The sequence below is a fragment of the Geotrypetes seraphini genome, chromosome 1, assembly GCF_902459505.1.
Source record: "Geotrypetes seraphini chromosome 1, aGeoSer1.1, whole genome shotgun sequence".
NCBI lineage: Eukaryota > Metazoa > Chordata > Amphibia > Gymnophiona > Dermophiidae > Geotrypetes > Geotrypetes seraphini.
Genome location: NC_047084.1, coordinates 469,796,656 through 469,819,308, shown reverse-complemented (window position 1 = coordinate 469,819,308; position 22,653 = coordinate 469,796,656). Strand labels below are relative to the sequence as shown.

The 22,653-nt window shown below is 43.9% G+C and overlaps 1 protein-coding gene across 1 annotated transcript in view; it reads left to right on the top strand.

Annotated features, from left to right (window-relative positions):
• Positions 1-16,865, top strand: part of LOC117350295 (annexin A1-like) — a 105,827-nt gene extending 88,962 nt beyond the window's left edge. The window contains exons 12-13 of the mRNA XM_033924533.1: positions 3,015-3,137; positions 15,516-16,865. Coding sequence (XP_033780424.1) covers positions 3,015-3,137; positions 15,516-15,578 — 186 coding nt within the window. The 3' untranslated portion in view covers positions 15,579-16,865. The remainder of the gene's footprint in view (positions 1-3,014; positions 3,138-15,515) is intronic.
• Positions 16,866-22,653: the final 5,788 nt, after the last annotated feature.

The following is a 22,653-nucleotide window of genomic DNA, read 5'->3' as shown; positions in this document are numbered from 1 at the left end:
AAACAAAACTTCAGTGTGAGAGACAAGATCATCGCTGGACAAAGTCGATGGCATACTGGGTGGAGCAAAGGGGAGGCCTCCCCTCATATATTCTCTATCCCTGTTTCCAAGTACACGCTCCTTCAATTCCTTCCTGCCTAGTCCCAATCTCCATTCCTACCCCATCTCCTCCAGTTAACTTTCACCTTCCCCTTGAGTAGGGTTACCAGATTTGCCGATGGGAAAACCCGGACACATGGCCCCGCCCTGTTATGCCATCCAGCTCCGGCCCCCCAAAAGCACATCTCTTTTTCTCTCGAGCCAGGGAGGCCTGGGAAGATAGAAGCAGTGCTACAGCATATATTTTCACTGGAAATGTATACACTTTTGGAATCCTGGATAAGATAGGCAAAGCTTTATCTAGAATCTTGTGAGAATCTTGAGACTTGACTGGAGCCAGGCCAGCATTGTGATGTTTGGGCCTGTCAGCAATAAGCCTATTTAAAGAGATTTTATTTCCAGTTAATGTACCTGTGGAGTAACAGGCTTCAGCATATTTTGTGTTATTAGAGTGGTGCTTTACTTTTATACCCTTATCTGATTCTGTCTTTGAAGACCCACACTCAACCCTCACTCATGCTATAATAGATTTTAGCAAATAGACCTCAGAGTAGGTAAAATTTGGATTTGGTATACAGAAGAGCCATGAGGACTATACTATAGTTAAGGCAGTGTTACTTAAGAACATAAGAATAGCCTTACTGGGTCAGACCAATGGTCCATCAAGCCCAGTCGCCCATTCTTATGGTGGTCAATCCAGATCACTAGTACCTGGCCAAAACCCAAAGAGTAGCAAAATTCCATGCTACCGATCCAGAGCAAGCAGTGACTCGCCCCCTGTCTTTCTCAATAACAGACTATGAACTTTTCCTCCAGGAAATTGTCCAAACCCTTCTTAAAACCAGCTACGTTATCCGCTCTTACCACAACCTCTGGCAATGCATTCCAGAGCTTAACTATTCTCTGAGTGAAAAAATATTTCCTCCCATTGGTTTCAAAAAGTATTTCCCTATTTCTTTAAACAGTGAGTTCAGTATTCAAAATGATTTATATGGTTATCATTGGGTGTTGACTGCAAAAGCTCTTGGTGTTGAAAATTCAGGGCCAGCTCTTGGATAGCTTTTGGCCAGGTAGCACAGTGTTTGGGCAGAAGTTATTCACATTTAAAAAGGGAAGGACAAGGAGTGGTCCTGGGTTGTGCTAGAACGTTATGCCTAAGAGGATAGCATCCAACCCCAGTATCATCAGTACCAATGTCAAATGCTCAGCTGTTTGGCCGTGTGGATGGTAATTTCATAAAGCTGTGCCTAATTAAAGTGTGTTTTCAGATGCCAGTTTTATAAAGCCAATTTGTGCCTATTTGACTTTATAAAATATTAATTATACAGTAGGTACAAAAGAATGCATGTACATGTAGGCACTAGCACAGTGTCTCGTTAATTTCTTGAAGCCTTGGCAATCTAAACTCAGGGCCCTGGCTGGAGGGCCTCTGGATATGTGCAATTGTTGACATTTATGTTGACGTCTGTACACGTGCGGAGGCCCTCCAGACAGGACCCTGAGCTTGCTAACCCTGGGAGGAGAGGTGCGGAGAGGAGGACAGGCACCAGCGCCGGCTGACTGCCTACAGGACATTCCTCTTACAAAAAGGCACATCCTGTAGGTAGTCAGCTGGCACCGGTGCCTCTCCTCCTCGCTGCCATATCACGGCACACCCTGAATCTCACCATGGCACACAGTTCACGATACACTGCACTAGCAATTAATACCAGCTTGAGGGCTGATGCAAAGGGTAGAGTGTGTTTTCTGCTTGTACAAATGCAAATTAAGTACAGTGCTCCCCAAAAATTTGCGGAGGTTCCATTCCAGGAACCCCCACAAATTTATAAAAAACCATGAATGCGGTTTATCGCCTGACAAAAGGCAGGGGAGGCAGGAGAGGGCAGCTGGAGCGCCGGCGGATGAAGAAAATCACTCGCGATCTGCTCTAACCGTCTCTTCCTGTAGTAAAGTTGGGCTACAACAATCAGTAGCTGCTTTGACACGCAGCTCCTGATTGGTGTAGCCCAAGTTTACTAAAGGAAGAGGCCGTTGGAGTAGACCACGAATGATTGAGTCTGCGACCTCAAATTTGTGGGGGAGCATTGTAATTTAATGTGTGTTCACCCAGACTCTTCCCCATTGCAAGTAGGTTTATGGATTTGATGTAATGCTTTCTGTGTTACAATCAAAGTGGTTTATGCATTATATGAAGATATATTTTCTATCTCTAATGGGCTCAAAATCTAAGGGGGAGGGGGTGGTACTCGGGGCAGTGGAGGGTTTGGTGACTTGTGTAGAGTCACAAGAAGCTACAGTGGGAACTGAACCCAATTCCCCTGATTTGCAGGCCACTGCATTAACTATTAGGCTACTCCTCTGCTCATGCCATGAAACAGCTCATACTAGTCAGCGTTTTATAAGAGGTAATTTATGTGCTTAATAAATAACTGGAAAAAAAAATGGGTGGCTCCTTATAAAATTGCTGGTAAGGTAATGTTCTCATTGCCTGATTTTCACTTGAAGACCAGATGAGAAGGTTTGAGCTGCCCCTTTATGTTGTCAGTGGGGGAGAAGGATCTGTATTGTCTGAGAAAAGAGGAATTGCGTCATCTTAGGGGTATGACATACGGGATTTCCCCTTTGTTAGAACTTTGGGGATGCTTAGGGATCAGTTCTCAGGTTAGGAGTGGGGAGAAATTTAGATTGTGTTTGGGCCCCTTAAAAAAGCAGACATATTACAGATAGAGGGATTTGGGGGATGTTGGTTTGATTGTATTGTTAAGAGTTTTATTGAGATATATTTTGCAAGTTACAAACACAAATAGAGACGGAAGTAGAGGCAGGCATGACGACCGCCGTTATTAAGCATGCTAAATGGTGCAGCATCCAGCAACGGAGATGCTCGTGTATAACAAAAGTTTTCTTTTGAACAGGGCTCTGGCACGCGTCACAAACAACTGATTAGACTTCTGATTTCTCACTACGAGAAAGACCTCAATCAGATCAAGCAACAGTACAAGCGAATGTACGGCGTGTCCCTTCGCCAGGCTATTTTGGTATGAACTGCTTTGTGTATTTTCTTAATACTTTTATGAAAAACAGAAGTTGGATGATAATCAACATGGTTTAAGCAGGCAGAAGAGGCTTCTGCCTGCTTAAATTCTGCCAGAAGAAGCTTCTGCCTGCTGATATTCAGTGGTGCTTAACTGAGCAGTGCAGCTCAATATCATTCAGAAGGCTACTGTTCGATGGATTTTTGGTGTGAAAAAGTATGATCATGTTACCCCTTTTCTTCGTGAACTGCACTGGTTGCCTGTTGAGGCCCGCGTTAAATTTAAGTTCAGCTATATTTGTTAAAGTCTTCAATGATCTGGCACACAGTTAACAGATTTGTTTACTTTTTGCCAAGCCAATGCGTTCTCGAAGTTCCCATGCACTTTTTACTTTTCCATCGGCTAAAGGTTGCCAGTTAAAAATATCACCAGCGCCTTTTTTCCTTTCAAGCACCTTCTTGGGACAAAGATTTAAAGCCTATGGGGCTCATAATCAGTACTTGGACGATCAAAAAGACAGATCATGCAAATACCGATAATCAAAGCTGGTTTTAGACGTATCTAAAACCAACTTAGGCCTTTCCCCTGCCACTGAACGCCAAGAACGAAAAGAGGCATTTTTGGAGGAGGGGAAAGGGCGGGAGGTGGGCCGACCTAGACTTAGTTGTACAGCAGGTATAATCAAAAGTTTAACGAGGTTGCCCAATCAGAACTTATACGTTTTGACTTAGACTAAGTCAAAACAGGCATAAGTTCTGAATAGGAGCCGCTGAGCTGATTGTGGCTGCCACGATCAGCTCAGCAGCCCTGGCAACCTGCCCAACCCCTACTGCGATCGCGATCCTCCCCGAACTGCCACGAATACTGGCAGGAGGGATGCCCAATCTCTCCTGCTGAAGACAGCACCCCGAACCGCCATCCCCCTCCCCCCCCTGTGAATATGGGCAGGAGGGATCCCAGGCCTTCCTGCCCACGGTGCTCCCCCGACACCCCCACCCGTCAAACCCTCAAAAGCCCCCCACACACACACACTATCCGGGCCCCCCTAACCCCAGATACCCTTCCAACTTACCTGAACATTGGCCAGATGCACGAGTCCCAATTCCAGCCGGCTGATAGGCTCGCCATCCTCGGAATGGTGGGTCTAGGGCAGGGGTGTCAAAGTCCCTCCTCAAGGGCCGCAATCCAGTCAGGTGTTCAGGATTTCCCCAATGAATATGCATTAAACAATTTTGGGATTTATAATATCAATTCAATAGCTCTACTATATTAAAATATATTTTATAAACACAAAGAGCTATATTTGTTATAAATTTATAAACTAAGATTCCACACATTCATTAATCACTTCTATTTATTTTATACTTTTTAAAAAAAAGATTTTTTCACCCCACACGTGTTAATACTTCATATCATTATAAATATACACATAAATAACTTACTAAAACCTTAACAACCTACCCAACCAACCCACTAAAAGTTCATTTCAAAACTACTCTGTTGCAATACTGTCCATATACTGGCCAAAAAAGTTCTTGATATTGTGCAAACTTATCACTTCATGAGTATGTTATTCCATATTCCTTGTATCGCTGTTCACCATAAACTGAGCACAATTGCCCAACACAAATCTTTGTTTCGCCTGTTGGCGTCGTCAGGGGCTACAGGCTGATCTCGGCTTCAGTAATGAATCTTAGTTCTTGTTATTCATTATATATATTTGTGTGCCACACACCAGTGGGAAAAATCCAGACCAAGACCTCTCACTTCACAAGCTGATATTGTGGAAACTTATCACTTCATGAGTTCCTGTTCAGCTTGTGAAGTGAGAGGTCCTGGTCTGGATTTTTCCCACTGGTGTGTGGCACACAAATATATATAATGAATAACAAGAACTAAGATTCATTACTGAAGCCGAGATTAGCCTGTAGCCCCTGAACACGCCAATAGGGTCGGGGGTGCGCCATGGGCAAGAGGGCCTGGGATCCCTCCTGCCCATATTCGAGGGGGGGTGGGGGTGTCGGGGGGTGCACCGTGGGCAGGAGGTCCTGGGATCCTCCTACCGGTTCGGGGTTTTGTCGGGCAGGAGGGGATGGGGATCACGATCATTGCAGTGGCAGGTGGGCCAGTTGCAGGATACTGTAACTGCCGTTTTTTTGACAGATGTCGGTTACAGAATCCTGTTTTTAGGCAAAGGATTGGCCCCTCCTTCTCCTAAAAGGTCTGGGTTTGGGAGTTTGGGACTTGGGCAGTTTTTTGGTTGGGAATGTGGTGTAGGGATAGACGTAGTGGCAGTCTCGGCCAGTGGATTGCTGAACTTGCAGGTAAGCCATTCTCAAAAAAAACCCTCAATTTGGAGGTTTTTTTTGAGAATGGACATTTCCCTGCTGCCAACTTCAGCGTCTGCTGACTTAGGCCAAAAGGAGACTTAGACATTTTGTTTTTATTATGCCCCTCCACGTTATTGAGCTCTATGTCCTACCAGCATTTTAGGAAGCAATTGAAAACATATTTGTTTTCTAAATTTTATTGTACTGAAATATTTCATTCAATTGTTTTATTTCTTCATTTTTGTGAACCGCATAGAACTTACTGGTTATGCAGCATAGAAATTGATTTTTATGTTATGTAATATTATCTCCAACCAGCCATAAAAAGAAGTGGTACAGGGGAGGAGCTGGCTGTTATTTGGGTGCCAGCAATATTTGCCACAGTGCCAGCTCAAAAGCTGTCCTAAATTCAGCTGCTTAGCTTCGCGGATGCCAGCACTGAATATAGGCTAGCACCCAGTTAACTATTGAACACCTTTTTGGAGCCCTTTGAGCCCCCTTCTCCAGTCTGTGACATTAACAGCTCCCCTACCCACCCACTCACCCATCCATCCACTGCAGAACCTATCTTTGATCCCTGATAGTCTAATGAGGCTGATGGGGGCTGAAGTGAATCCCACGTGCTCCTGCCTCTAGTGATGGCATCCTCAAAATGGCAGCACAGCACAAAGTTCTGTAGGAGATTATACCTGCTCATTGGAATGGAAGGGACTAAGAATACTGTGAAAGCAACAATCTTGGATCCCAAGAGTAATGAAGATCAATCATTGCTCAATTGGAACACATACGTGAAATTCAGGATCCATACATACAGGACAACATTTTACAAATGGCGCCTACCGGCACCTAAGTTAATTAAGAAATGCCTTTTAAAACAGCAAAAAATGTTAAAGCGCCTAGCGGTACCTAAAAAAATCACCAGAATCGTGCCTCTATAGGCGCTTTAGGCTATTTAATACCACTGTGGGTGTGGCTAATGCCAGAAGAGGTGTTAGGTGACCTAAAGCACCTATGTAGGTGCAATTCACAAAGACAGGCACAGGAAATGTAGACCTGGAAAACCTTGGTATGGTATTAAGTCTGAGTCCATCAAAACCCACCCAAACCGTACAGCCATAAGAGCAATTGAGGAGGTAGATAGGTGGGTATAGTAGGTTTGGTGGGGGGGCTCATCATAAATTATAAGGGGGTTATGGTGAGATATCGTACATCTGACATCATCGATGTGAAGTTCACAGCAGTGCTCTCTAAACTGCCCTCACTGCTCTGTTGGGATGTCTGTGTGGCTAATCCATGACTATTCTGGCCTCTCCCATGTCCAAATGGTCTGGATTAGGATGTTTTGAACATGGACGTATTTGTATTCGAAAATGACCAAAAAAGTTAGATGTCCTAAAGGCCAAGATGTCCAAATATGTTATTTTAAAAATAAAATTTAGATGTCTAGCGGTTTCAAAAATGAATGTTTGCCCGCCCTGATATTTGGACATTTTGCTGGATACATCCAAAGTTAGAATTAGACACACTATCGAAAATAACCCTCCAAGATGGTTAAGGGATTGGAGGAGCTGCCGTACAGCGAAAGATTAGAGAAACTGGGCCTCTTCTCCCTCAAACAGAGGAGATTGAGAGGGGACATGATCAAAACATTCAAGGTGCTGAAGGGGATAGACTTAGTAGATAAGGACAGGTAGGGAGAACGAGAGGGCACTCTCTAAAGTTGAAAGGGGATAGATTCCGTACGAACATAAGGAAGTTCTTCTTCACCCAGAGAGTGGTGGAGAACTGGAACGCTCTTCCAGAATCTGTCATAGGGGAAAACACCCTCCAGGGATTCAAGACAAAATTAGACAAGTTCCTGCTGAACAAGGACGTACACTGGTAGGGCTAGTCTCAGTTAGGGTGCTGGTCTTTGACCAGAGGGCTGCCGCGTGAGCGGACTGCTGGGCAGGATGGACCACTGATCAAGTTTCAAGTTTATTATAAAATTTGATTAATCACTTATTCAAAATTCTAAGCGATGAACAAATCAATAAAATTACAAGCTTGGGGGGGGGGGGACAACAAAACTAACAAAAAACTGAACCTTACAAAACATATTGAAGACTAACTTTACTAACATAATAAAATGTGAGGAAAGGATGGGGAAGGAAATACAATTTGGAAGTGGCAATTCTTATGTTCTTAAGTGGTTAAGTGCAATATTCAGCTTTTAACCATGTAAGATGAACCAGATAAAGAGGAGAGTAGTTTGTGTCTAAGGTCCGAATATCAGCACTTAACCACACAAGTGCCAACTTCACCCCTAGAGTTAGCCAGTTTCAGCTCAGGTGCCAACCTCAAACATTAAGCTGCACTATCTGGTTAAGCACTGATGAATATTCACGGTTAGTCTTGAGCAAGCAATTTAAAAAGCCAGGAGTCTCTACAGATCATTTAAATCGCTTTGATTTTCAGGCTGTATTTAATATAGAATATAGGCACAAAGCCAGATTTTGTAAAGGATGTCTAAAAATTAGGCATTGTTTAGACATTCTGCAGCAGAATGCTGAGTTTGAGTCTATAATGCATAGAGGCACTATAGAGAATCACGCTCTGCAGTGCTGAGCGAATCTAAGTGTGTCTATATTGTTAGATGTCCTTTACGGAATCACCTTTTAGGCACTGCATAGACATCCTAATAACGTCTATAACGTTATTGTGTGTTAGAATTATGACATCATTAGGCAATTTTATGCTGTTGTTTTTTTACATTAAAATTGTATGCGGTAAAATGCTGGCACCACTATTATATTTTATTTATCTATCTTTTAATTATTTATATTCCACTTATAAGAACATAAGAATAGCCTTACTAGGTCAGATCAATGGTCCATCAAGTCTATTAGCCCGTTCTCACAGTAGCCAATCCAGGTCACTAGTACCTGGTCAAAACACAAAGCGTAGCAACATTCCATGCTACCGATCCAGGGCAAGGAGAAGCTTCCCCCATGTCTTAATAACAGATTATGGACTTTTCCTCCAGGAATTTGTCTAAACCTTTTTCAAAACCAGCTATGTTATCCACTTTTACCACAACCTCTGGCAACGCGTTCCAGAGCTTAACTATTCTCTGAGTGAAAAAATATTTCCTCCTATTGGTTTTAAAAGTATTTCCCTGCAGTATCATCGAGTGTCCCCCTAGTCAGTGGCGTACCAAGTGGGGGGGCGGGAGGGGCGGTCCGCCCCAGGTGCCAGCCCTGAGGGGGTGCTCCCGGCCTTGCCGTTCAGTCCCCCCCACCCCCAAAGGACCGCTCGCCCCACTGACCTTCCTGCACCACCTGTGAAGCAACCCGCAGCAGGTTCGCAACGTCAGCGATCCCTGAGCTGCTTGGGCGCTGCTTCCTGCGCCGCGGTCCCGCCCCTACTCTGACATCAGAGGAGGGGCGGGACCGCAGCGCAGGGATTGCTGACGTCGCGATCCTGCTGTGGTTGCTTCATAGGTGGTGCAGGAAGGTCAGTGGGGCGAGCGGTCCTTCGGGGGTGGTGGTGGGGGGACTGAACGGCAAGGCCGGGAGCATAGGTAGTGCTGCTTCATAGGTGGTGCGGGGAGGCCAGGGGGGGCGAGCGGTCTTTCGGGGTGGGGCGGGCGGGCAGGCAGGCAGGCTTTCAAGGGAGAGGGGGGTGACAGGCAGGCAGGCAGGCCTTCAAAGGGGGACAGGCCTTCGGGGGGGTGTGCAGACCTTCAAGGGGGAGGGACAGGCCTTCAAGGGGGGGCAGGCAGGCCTTCAAGGGGGGCAGGCAGGCCTTCAAGGGGGGGGACAGGTCTACAAGAGGGTGGGACAGGCCTTCAGGGGGGGAGCAGGCCTTCGGGGGGGGGGGGGTGCAGGACTTCGGGGGGGTGCAGGCCTTCAAGGGGGGGGGGCAGGCCTTCAAGGGGGGGACAGGCCTTCAAGGGGGGGGACAGGCAGGCAGGCCTTCAAGGGGGGGACAGGCCTTCAAGGGGGGGTGCAGGCCTTCAAGGGGGGGTGCAGGCCTTTGGGGGGTGCAGACCTTCAAGGGGGTGCAGGTCTTCAAGGGGGGGACAGGCCTTCAAGGGGGGGACAGGCAGGCAGGCCTACAAGGGGGTGGGACAGGCCTTCGGGGGGGGTGCAGACCTTCAAGGGGGTGCAGGCCTTCAAGGGGGTGCAGGCCTTCGGGGGGGTGCAGGCCTTCAAGGGGGTGCAGACCTTCGGGGGGGTGCAGACCTTCAAGGGGGGACACAGGCCTTCAAGGGGGGGACAGGCCTACAAGGGAGAGGGACAGGCCTTCAAGGGGGGGACAGGCCTATAAGGGGGTGGGACAGGCCTTCAAGGGGGTGGTACAGGCAGACCTTTAAGGGGGGACAGGCCTTTGGGGGGGACCCTGATTGTGTTAGTTCAGTTTTATGTGTTTTTTGAATAGAAAGGTTTTTATTTCTTTTTTGAAAGTTTTGTAGTTTGTGGTCGAGGTCAATAGGTTGTAGAGTTGGGGGTCGAGTGTTGCAGCTCGAATGGCTAGGAGGTTATCGAACTGTTTTTTTCTTTTGACGTTTTTGGTTGGAGGGTGTGTGAATGGTGCGTGAGTTCTCCTATGTCTGGTTGAGGTGGATTGAATTATTTAGCTGAAGAAATTAGTTACCCCCTCATCCCACACACATTAATTCTCTTCCATTTTTGTTCCCATTATAAAAAACACTGATAAGTTCCCAGAAAAAAAATACATTAAAATAAGAAGTGAAAACAAAGGCCCCTACAGATGAGAACATAACATAAGAATAGCCTAACTGGGTCAGACCAATGGTCCATCATGCCCAGTAGCCCATTCTCATGGTAGCCAATCCAGGACACTAATACCTGGTCAAAACCCAAAGAGTAGCAACATTCCATGCTACCGATCCAGGGCAAGCAGACACTTCCCCCATGTCTTAATAACAGATTATGGACTTTTCCTCCAGGAATTTGTCCAAATCTTTCTTAAAACCAGCTACACTATCTGCTTTTACCATAACTTCTGGCCACTTCATTTTTAAGTTTAGATCTTTCCTTTCAAACAGAGACCTTGCTAGATGTCAAATACAGCACAAGGTAACTTCACATGGACTTAGCTGTGCAGGAAATGTGAATCTCCTCATACACCCACCATATAGTGCAAAAATGTGCAAAGGTCTGTTTTTTTCTTTCGATCACCACATAGCCTAATGCCACACAAGCAGCGCTGTTACAAATATATTCTGTAGGTCAATGCTAAGGATAACAAAGTTTCCTTCCTTGGACCAGAAGGAGATACTGATAAACCACTGGAAGAGATCCCAAAACAACACCCAAAGACCCACTCAGTGTGTGAATCAGTTGAGTTGAGTGGACTAACTGGGGGGTGGAAATGGGCCCGGAGTTTGCTCAGCAGAATTTTCCAGACCACCTCTTCCTCTCAACACATTGACACGCTACCACCACCACCACTAGGAACACCTCACTGGGCAGGCCAGCTATGCTATAAACTTTATAAAACACATTATTATATTTTCTTATAAAGCACATATTTTAACTGAGCTCTCTGACATCCTCAGCTTTTCCATTCACAAAAATAGAAGGAAGAAAAGTTCCCATTTCCTGCAGTCTCATGTCCCTGGCCTATACAATATTTTTTTTCTGCAGACCCTTCAAAAGTCTGACCAAATCCTCGTTTCACTTGCATTATAAAGTACTGAGGATGCCATCTCTCCCCAATCCCAGGTCCTAAAGTCTAAGACAGTAGCGCAAACTAATGCTGCCAGATTCAGGAAAAAAAATTTCGATTCAATTCAGCCTATTGAATTGGTTTTTCAATTCGATTTTCCTGCCCAGTTGGGTGATTTTTTTCAAAACTCCTGGTGGGTTTTATAGCTTTTTCACCCCCTTTGGCTTCTCCTAACCACACTGGCGCTGTGGTGTAAATAAAATAAAGAAACAAAAAGGACTTTTCCTCTCTCTGTTAAATCCTAGCTCACGTTTGCAGTCCAACACCAGCTCTGGCAGGATACACATTTCAAATCTGACATATTATAATCACAAAACAGAAAATAAAATTAATTTTTCTACCTTTTGTTGTCTAGTTATATTTCAAATCTTGTTGGTCCAAGGCTCTGGTTTTCTTCTGATAACTTGCTTGCCAGGGTCTCCTTCTTTCTGCGTGCTAACCATCCATCTGCCAACTCTGTCCTCCCTTTCCATTTCCCTCCCCTCCCCAGGAAGTCTGGTATCTTTCCTTTTTTTCATCTCCCTCCACAGATCCACCTTTTCTTAACTACCCTTTCATCCGGCATCTCTTCCTCCTTCCCCACCACCCCAGAGTCCACCATCTCTCTCTTTCTTTTCCCAATTACCCTCCTATTCAGTATCTCTATCCCTCCTCCACACCATCCCTTGTGTCCAATTTCTCTCCCTTTCTGTTCCTTCCCTCCCTAAATCCCATGGTCCATCATCTCTCTCCCTCTCCTCTATTTTCAGACGCATTATTTCTTCCTCCCCCCCCCCAAAGTTTGGCATATGCACGTCTCTTTGAACACCCCCTTCCCTCCGTGTACTTCTCAGCCAGGGTCCCCCCCAAAGGCCTGTCCCCCCTTAAAGGTCTGCCTGTCCCACCCCCTTGAAGGCCTGTCCCACCCCCTTATAGGCCTGTCCCCCCCTTGAAGGCCTGTCCCTCTCCCTTGTAGGCCTGTCCCCCCCTTGAAGGCCTGTGTCCCCCCTTGAAGGTCTGCACCCCCCCGAAGGTCTGCACCCCCTTGAAGGCCTGCACCCCCCCGAAGGCCTGCACCCCCTTGAAGGCCTGCACCCCCCCGAAGGCCTGCACCCCCTTGAAGGTCTGCACCCCCCCCGAAGGCTTCTTTATCATATTTCTCTTCAGTTCTGGTTGCCCAGGGTCAGAAGGAGCAGTGGGGGTGCTAAGGCTGTAGCTCTATCCATTGCACCACACGCACTCGGATAGTAAACTGCATGTCAATTCCAAAGCCAAGCTTATGTCATCTTGATTTACAAGCAGTCATTTCTCTAGGATAAATATTAAACATGTACCTTCAACACTTGTCCAGTTCCTCTTTTGGCCTCTGTTCCTCAAAGTTCATGAAAAAAAAAAAATAAAATATATATATATATATATATATACACACACACACACACGAGTACATTGCCTACTAAATCCTTTGAGCGTGAGTTGGGCACTAGATAGGCTTGAGTTAGGTGGACGCAACTTAGGCATGTCTTAGGCGTACTGGAGGTGTCCACATATAGGTGAATGGGGCTTCTATTTTTTGGGGTATAGAGGACTCCAATTTGATATTAAGGTCAAAAGATGTTTGGGTTTTTTTTTTTTTAATTCTTTATTCATTTTCACTTCAATTAACAAGTATACAATATGATATCTTATAATATTCAAAATCACTTGTACATTCTTAACCATAAATCTTAAATACTTTAAATTACCCCCCCATCCCATCCTCCCAGCCCTCCCTATATCAATAAAATTCATTCATATATGTATTATATCCCTTCTTATTATAAAATTTCAAACATTTAAAGGTGTCTAATCATTTGAATATTCAATCAATGGCCCCCATATCTTTTTAAACCTATCATAATTCCCATTCTCATTACTTAAGCAAAGCATATGAAAAATATATAGCATACTAAACCTCATTCCCAAAAGGCTAAGAAAATAAGACAATCCCAACTCACAAAGGCTGTGGTTCAGAAGGAGGAACCTAAGGCTCTGATTGGCTCAGATGCCTAAGATCCAAGGGGAGTGGCCTTTGGTGTCTGAGCCAATCATGGCCTTAGGCCCCTCCCCATGCATCACATGATGCACCAGGGAGGGGAAAACCCACCATTTTGGACAGGCAGGCCTCAGAGGAGGAGATACAGAGCATTTTTCCTGCTCCCAACTTCCTTAAAAGGTACAGGGAGGTTCGGGAGCTGGGGGACTGTTCAGGGGACCTCCACTGGCAGGAGGGAGTAAGCAACCCTCCCTCCTGCCTTTTTTTTGTGGGGAGGTAATGTTTTAGGGGTGCCTGGTGCAGGGGTGGGCCTTCAATGGCAGAATGGAGTGGGCATCTCTCCTTCCATTTTGCTGCCATGGGGGTGGGGAGGAAGGTGTTTGCATGGCAGGAGGGAATGGGGCAACCCTGCCATTTTTTCTCACATGGGGGTAGGAGGGGGGCACCATAGTAGGGTGGAATGGGGATGGATCAGAAAATGGGCGATTGAGGGAAAAAATGCGCAGTGAGCCATTTTGTGTATCGTTTCAGCAAATGCGATCGTCGCTAAAGCTGGCTTTAGTGCATCTGGGCCTGGAAGATTTTAAAGGGTAAAAACTGAGACCAACTCACTTTACAGCCTTGGATTGAACTCCTAACATTTGTTTATTTTTGGTGAAAACAATTTTGTTTTTTCTCTTTGACTGGAAAAGCTGGGGAGTTTTATAGCCAGTGGATTTACAAATTGAGACTTTAAGTGAACTATAAAAAGGGAGTGAGTGGGAGTTTTGTTCCAGAGATAGTCTGTGTGAGCAGGACTTCAAAACCTGGACACTTGTTTGGAATCCTTTCCTGAAAAGCTCCAATCCACTCTAATCCTGAAGAGGCTTATTGCAATATTCAATGAGAATATCCTGAAAACCCGACTAGTTGGGGTTCCCTAGGACAGGTCTGGGAATCATTGGCATCATATGAACCTATATGCTAGCATATACATAAGGTGATTTTGAACATATATATTAATTTCACCAGTGGCATAGTCAGAAATGATTTTTGAGGTTCCCAAGGTTCATATGGAGGGGTACTAGGCATTGGTCTACCTCAACCTGCATCAACAGTCTCTCATTTAGACTTCCTCCCCTCATGCCACAAGTCTCTCCCCTGTCTCCTAAAACTCATGCCAGCAATGTCACCAGCAGCTCTGTCCTTTCTAGTCTTGGCCACAGCAGCAATCTGAGCACCTCCCAGGCAGCAAGTCCTGTTCATAATCCCACAAGATCATGAATAGAATGTGCCACCTGCAAGGTTTCATTGTGGTTACAGAGTCTGCAGAGCTGTGTGGATTTTACATTGTGCTACAGTCATTCTGTAATTGCTGCTGACTGTGGCTAGAGTGGAGAAGTTGCTCCAACAGAGGTACCTTCGACTGGCAGCTCCTGAGATCCCCACCAAAACAAGGATTCTTTCCAGGAGCACTAGAGGGACTTGTGTGTGTGTGTGTGTGTGTTTGTGTGTGGGGGCGGGGTGGGTCTGTACCAACCTCCCTCTAAGTCTTGGCCGGGTATGTCCAAATTTTTTTTTTTTCGTATGAGGATCACTTTCTAAAAATGTGTTTTTCGTGTGCCCAACAAGTTCTAAAAACCAAATTTAAAAGTATTTTTGTGAGTGACCATGTAAAATCTCTGAGTGATAGACCTAGAATGTATGACCAATTGTTCATGCGCTCTGTTTAGAACAGTGGTCTCAAACTCAAACCCTTTGCAGGGCCACATTTTGTATTTGTAGGTACTTGGAGGGCTTCAGAAAACATAGTTAATGTCTTATTAAAGAAATGACAATTTTGCATGAGGTAAATTTTTCCTTTTGGCTATGTCTTAATAATAATATTATGATTTATAGCTAAAGAGACATATGATCAAGAAACTGTTTTATTTTACTTTTGTGATTATGATAAACATACCGAGGGCCTCAAAATAGCACCTGGCGGGCCGCATGTGGCTCCCGGGCCGCGAGTTTGAGACCAATGATTTAGACGGAACATAGCCCCCAACCCCGCCTCCATGGCTATGTCCACGAACCTTACACTAGTGTTTAAATTGATGTGATTTTTGTTGCAGCTGCCACCTAATGTCAATGAAATCCATTATGTTCCCCAATAAAAAGATAAATCTTTCCCGAAATGGAGTAAATACGTATAAAGGTCGATATCATGTGGAATATCTAGCAACACAGCAAATTCTAAAGAGCTTCTGAATTAAAAGTCTCATGATATGACCCAACGACTTATCTTTTACTATTAAATTTGTTGTGTTCTTTGATTTACAGGCGGAAAAAATCAAAGGCGACTACGAGACCATTCTCATGGCTTTAGTTGGACAGGACAACTAAACTCATTCTGCTGTGCATTAAGCCAATTTTATATTAATGCATATAACTACATATATCTTGACTCTGTACTGTACATCTGCTTTGAAACCAAAATCTCAGTTGTTTTGCCTGGATTCTAATTGGAATATTGTACGTATGGAAAACATTATTGTTTTTATTTTGTTTTCCGATGTAAATTTTTTATTTTGTTTTAAAATGAGCAATATTTTTACAAAGCGCACACATAAACTATTTACAATGGCATAAACTATTATTTGTGGTATATATGCATTTTACAATGAGCATACATTTTGGACCATTCTCTTTGTGGTTCATATCCATGACCTTATCCATTTATTAATTTTGGTGAATAGTGTGTGTGTGTGTTGATCCATAAACGTCATGAACAATATTTTGTTAGTTTGATGTTATTTCAGGTGGTAAATGGAAATCCCCCCCACACACACACACACATATTTTAGCAAATATTGTTGGTGTTTTTCATCTCATTTTAAAACAAGAATGCATCCATAGATTCCAGAGAAACTCTTGGCCTGCAATTGAGTGAAACTCTCCAGTTTACAGCCTGATTCACTGTTTTCTTCCCTTGTAGGCACAGGATGGAAAAATTAAAAAAGGAAGGTTCTCACTAAGCTGTGCTAAGGATTTTCAGTTGCTATGTAATAATTGCCAAAATTAACACATGAGAACCAATGTTCAGCACTATTTACAGGGCTGAGAATGGTTCTCCACTGTTTAATAGCACATAGTCAGCTAACTGCTGATATTCATCGGGAGATAGCCAGCTTTTTTTTTTTTTTAAATAAATCTTTATTGATTTTCCATTACTAACAAAAAGTGCAACACAATATTCATATCAGTAACAATAACAAATAATATCCAGCTTAAGGATTGGTCAGGGACCAGCTGTGTCGCACAGCATAGCTGATCACTGGCAATATTCAGCAGCTCACCGGCTAAGTTCGGCCAAAGACAGCCACCTAAAAGGGTGGTATAGCAGATTTAGGTGGCTAGCTGCTGAATGTTGGCATAGCTGGCTATGTCTCAGCTGGCCAAATATAGAACAGAAATTCAATGGCGGTAGCTGGATATGGGACTGACATTGTATTTCCAGTATTGCCGCTGACGGTCGGAGATCACCAGCTATCTCCCATGGGTTCTAGTGAATCAGGCCCTGAAAGTATTTGTCCTGAGAGGAGGCTAGAGTTGTACTTAGCTAAATATGTTGCATTTTTATTAAACAATGTATTCACTTAAATGAAAATAAACATAACTAGCTAAAACAAATGGTGGAATTACATTGGCTGAGCTTTGTTATGCAGAGAGTGAAACGTATACATTTCCCATTGTTTTTATTTATTTAAAGTCACTTCACATGTACATTCATTTGGATGGTCTGTGTTGCTGAGCAGAAGATTTGTTCTTTTCATTCTGCATCAGAGATGTGTCAAAAGTTTTCTGTTTGCTTTTGTTATAGATAGAAGCTATTTTTATGATAGGATATGTTTATTAAAAGCAAGAAGCCGAGAAGAGAATCGGTTGGACTGCTAGATGGCTGAGGAATAAAAGGGGCTCGCAGGAAACACAAGGCCATAATGGAGAGATTAAATTAATTCTTTGCTTCAGTTTTCACTGAGGAAGGCATCTGTGAGTTGCTGGTACCAGAAATGGTATTCAATTCTGATGAATCAGAGAAACTCATACAAATCTCTATAACACTGGATGATGTAATGGGTCAATTTGACAAACTGAATAGTATCAAATCGCCTGGACCATATGGTATACATCCCAGAGTGCTGCTAGAATTGAAAAATAAACTTGCATAGCTATTGTTAGTAATTTGCTATTTTTATTGAAAAATTAGCATAATACCAAAAGACTGGAGGGTGGTCAACGTGACACTGATTTTAAAAAAGGGTTCCAGAGATGATCTGGGAAATTATAGAACGGTGAGTCTGATATCAGTGCTAGGCAAAATGGTAGAGACTATTATAAAGAACAAAATGACAGAACATATACATAAGCATGGATTAAAGAGAGAAAGCCAATATGGTTTTAGTCAAGGGAAATCTTGCCTCATCAATCTACTGCATTTCTTTGACGGGGTGAATGAACATGTGGATAAAGGTGAACTGTGAAAAATTGCAAGAAGACCTTGTGAGACTGGAAGACTGGGCCTCAAACTAGCAGATGGCATTTAATGAGAGCAAGTGCAAAGTGGAACCTGAATTATAGCTATGTGATGCTGGGTTCTATGTTAGGAATCACTGCCCAGGAAAAGGTTCTAGGTGTCATTGTTAATATGTTGAAACCCTCAGCTCAATGTGCAGCATCTAAGAAAGCAAATAGAATGTTAGGAATTATCAGGAAAAGAATGGAAAATAAAGATGGAAATGTTATAATGCCCTTGTGTCCTCTATGGTACAGCCAAACCTCGAATACTGTGTGCAGTTCTGGTCGCCATATCTCAAAAAAGATATAGGGGCATTAGGAAAGGTACAAGGAAGGGTGACAAAATAATAAAAGGGATGGAACAATGTCCCTATAAGGAAAGGTTAAGATGGCTAGGTCTCTTCAGCTTGAAAAAGAGATGTCTCGGGGGGGATAAGATAGAGGTATATAAAATAATGAGTGGAGTAGAAAGGGTGGATGTGAATCGCTTGTTTACTCTTTCCAAAAATACTAGGTTGTGATGAAGTTACTAAGTAGTAGATTTAAAACAAATCGGAGAAAATATTTCTTCACTCAACTTGTAATTAAACTCTGGAATTCTTTGCAGGAGAATATGGTGAAATCAGTTAGCTTAGCGGGGTATAAAAAGGTTTGGATAATTTCCTAAAAGAGAAGTCCATAAGCCATTTTTGAGATGGCTTGGTGAAATCCACTGCTCATTCCTAGGATAAGCAGCATAAAATCTGTTTTACTACTGGGTCTAGCTAGGTACTTGGGACCTGGGTTGACCACTGTTGAAAACAGGATGCTGGACTTGATGGACCTTTGGTCTGTCCCAGTAGGGCAATTCTTATGTTTTTATGTTAAAAGCCCAAAAAGGCACTAATTTAAGTCTCCAACGATCGTCCCCATTTGCATACAGGCCTTTAGTGAATTTGTCAGCCTGCATGCAATCGGGCGTGGAGAGGCAGGTTAGTGAATCTAGCCCTTAAGTCTGAACTAGACAAGCAGAAAGCACAACAAGAGGTGGCAGCAGAGGATAAAGTGGGAGGCTCCAAAAGAGGAAGGGATGAGGGAAGTATACAACATGCAAAGTGGATTCTATAAAGTAGGCATAAAAATGTATAGGCCGATTACATACCTAAATGGATAGAATAGCAGCATATGTGTGTTTGTGTGTATTGTACATATGTGGATAAATGCCTACATGCTGTTCTATAACAATGCACATATGTTTGATAGCATGTAGATTACATATAGACATACACTTGAGTGGGGGCCTGTGTTTAAATGTCTAACTTGCATATCTTATAGTATTCAATATCGCCTATAATGGCATACACACATCCATCTTCAACAAAAAACATCCAACAATCCACCCAGCACTACAAACAATCATACATACAATAGGTGGTGAAGCTGGATCATTTATGCTCAGTTCCCTGAAGCTTGTTTGCAAAACAGGGAGCCCTGTCGGAAATTGTGGTGAGAGTTTACAAGCGGTGGAGATTGAATAGCATTTTGCTTATGCTCCACTGTGCGAGTTTTTCCTGCTTCTTCAGCCCAGTACTACGAAGACTACTTTTTCAGATAAGTGTGATGTTATTTTGATATACTCATATCAATAAGAAATATACTTTAACACTTATCTGAAAAAGTAGTCTTCGTAGTACTGGGCTGAAGAAGCAGGAAAAACTCGCACAGTGGAGCATAAGCAAAATGCAGTGATAATCAAAGCTTTCCCAGGACATCCTAGATGGAACTTTGACACAAGCAGTTAGACCTGTTTTAGTTGTGTCTAAGTGCCCCAAAGCAGCCCAAACTGATCAGATGACCACTGGAGGGATTAAGGCATAACACCCCCCCCTTACTCCTCCAGTGGTCATCAACACCCCTCCCACCACCCAAAGTTGGGGGGAAACAGTACATTGGCTTGCCATCAGCTGACCGTGTCAGGGGAATCCCCATCAGCTAAGCCGGTTTCAGGGATTCCTGCTGGCACAGCTGATGGGGATTCCCCCTGCCAGGATCCCTTCCAGTATACCTCCAAACTAACCAAATAGAAAAAGGGCCTTATACCTCTCCCCCCAACATCCCTCTGACATTCCCCAACATCTCTGAAACCCCCCCCCCCTCGATATCCCTGGACCCACCAAAATCCCCCAACATTCCTGGACCCCCCTGTGTTGCTTTGTGGTATTCTTTTGGTTGTCTTTGTGCCAGATAATACAAGACACAATATTATGCAAAGAGTAAGCTTTAATTCTCTATACATCAGTCTAACAAACAGTTCATGCGCTTATACATAAAATAAACATAAAGTAAAGATACATCACCGTTGAAGCAGAGGTACACATCATCTATGCCAGTGACTGGAGAGATCCAAGTTGCAGTCAAAGATAGAGAGCTTTCAACAGGCCAAACAGCCCTTTGGACGTCCACACATACAATATCTCCGATGTTTAACTATCACTTGCTCCCTTTTATACTTTATCCAAGCTGGATAATTAGCTGATTAATCAATAACTGGCATTTTATGGCCTAAACACCCACGTTTGAAAAACTCCGGAACTGGCCAGATTCCAGTGAACCAAAGGTAATTATTGCTCCTAATCTCAGTAAATTAGTTGCAAAAACTTTGTTTTTCAGGATAGGTAATGTCATTCCTGTCCCTAGGTCATTAAGACCAGGATTCACTAACCTGCCCGATCGGTGCAGGTCTGACGAATTAAGCAAACTCCAACATGCAGATGATCGGAGGAATGCCCCCATCTGCAGGCACGGATCACGCTGTAGATGGTCTGAGCATGTGCGGGACCTCCGGGCCATCAGAGTTGTTGTTTTTTTTTTTTTCTTCTATTTTTTTACACTAAGCGCAGCCATGGAACCTGAAAAGTGTTGGACCTCAGGGCCGGCATAGATTTTTTAAAAATAGGCGATCGAGGAACTTTTGGGAGCCCGTGGTTTTAACCCACTTAAGCCCGTGGGTTAAAACCACAGATTTGCAGTGCAGGGAAGGGTGGGAGAGTTGGGGCAGGCAGGCAGGGTGTTTGGGATCGGGGCTGGAAGGCAGGCGTGTTCGGGACAGGCAGGCAGGCACATTCGGGGCTGCAGGAGGCATTCGGGGCAGCAGGAGATCGGGGCTGACAGGGCAGAGAGCAGGGCTGCAGAAAGCAGGGCAGTCGCAAAGAGCTTCAGCAACAGGTCCTCAGAAGTCACTCTTTTTTGATTGGCCTGCCCAGTCGGTGTTGCAGGGTTTTGTTTAGTGACTCGCCTACTTTGCCTACTTTGCATGCCGTTGCCTTCATTTGCATGCGCGGATCGGAGGATGGTCGGAAGACAGGTAAGTGAATCGGGCCGGGGTCGCAAACTGATCGGTACACAATCGGTTTGCTTTGTGAATCTAGCCCTAAGTGAGATAAACACACTTATAAAATAAATATTGTATGTGAGTTTTCCGTTAACACAAAACTGCTTTTCAGAATTGCTTATAATTAAGTTCAACATTCGTAAATATACATTATCATTCAAGTTCCGCTTTTAGGAGCAGCTTATAACTCATAATCAGGTACTTTAATCACCGCAAAACATCACTTAAAACTTTACTAATAAGAACAGCATACATAATTACATGAAAATGTGGACGGTCATTATCCACCTGTCTGATTGTAATTATATTTCCTGAAATATAATTACAGTTCCTGTTATGGTTTGAAAACAGGCTTTTCCCCTACTTTTACGACCTTTTAATGTTCTAAATTGCCATTTTAGCTAACAAGATTAGAAAACTGTATTAATGATGTAATCCAACACAAAAGTTCTTTGTTCAAGCTGCACACAAAAATGGTTGCTTGCTTCTAGCACTACACCTCCACACACACACACACTGACATTCCCCCCTACACATCTTCCAACATTCCTAGACCCCCCAGACTCTTACCTTCAGATGACAAATCAGCAGGAGGGAAGCCCACTCCCTTCTGCCTATAGGGCTGTGTGCTCAGAATGATGGACCTTTCCCCTCCCAATGCATCTTGGGATGCAGTGGGAGGGCCTTGGCATGAGCAAGAGTGACAGGATTGCTACTATCAGTGTTGGTTCCAATCTCAAGATGGCAGCTGTGACCTACAAAAATCTTGTGAGGCTGCTGCAGGAATTTGTGGCTGTCATTTTCACTAGGCAGCGGGCTGGAGCAGGAGTGAGAATTGGAGCCTTTAAAAATAGGTCCTGTTCTGAAGAAGCCACTAGACCACCAACGTTTTTAAAGGATATGCTCGAAGAGGGCCTAAGATGAGGGGCGGGGGAAGGGCTGAGTTGGTGAGCAGCTCGAGATGGCATGTTTTGTGTTGGGGGCTGGCCCGTGCTTTTAGAGGCAGTGGTAGCACAGACTGCATTTTTTGCCAAAACCTGAACCAGGATTTAGGGTCAGTTTTGGTGCAGAATGCAGAATCCAAAACTGGAATGAAAATTCAGTCACCTCTAGCTGTGCACTATTTTATAACGCTGGGTACCTAAATCCCATACTGTGCAACCCAAAAGGGGGTGTGGCCTTGGGAGGAACATGGGTGGGTCAGGGACATTCCAAATATTTGCACACAGTGTTATTGAATGATGGGTTAATGCACCCAAATTGGGCACTAAGATTTTCACAGGTTTCAGCAGGTGTATGTATATAAGTCTGGTGCCCAGACATGGGTGCGGGAATCAGCACTTAGGAATTATTCCATAAGATCACACGCTCTTTATAGAATAATGCTTAGTATCAATCTTTTTCAGTGCCTTTATAGAATTCCCTCCTAACAGGATAATTCTATAAGAGCCCAAGGTTATGTGGCATATACTAGCAAATGTGATTAGATTAGAATACTATAATCTATACACATTTTGTAAGTGCTATTCTGTA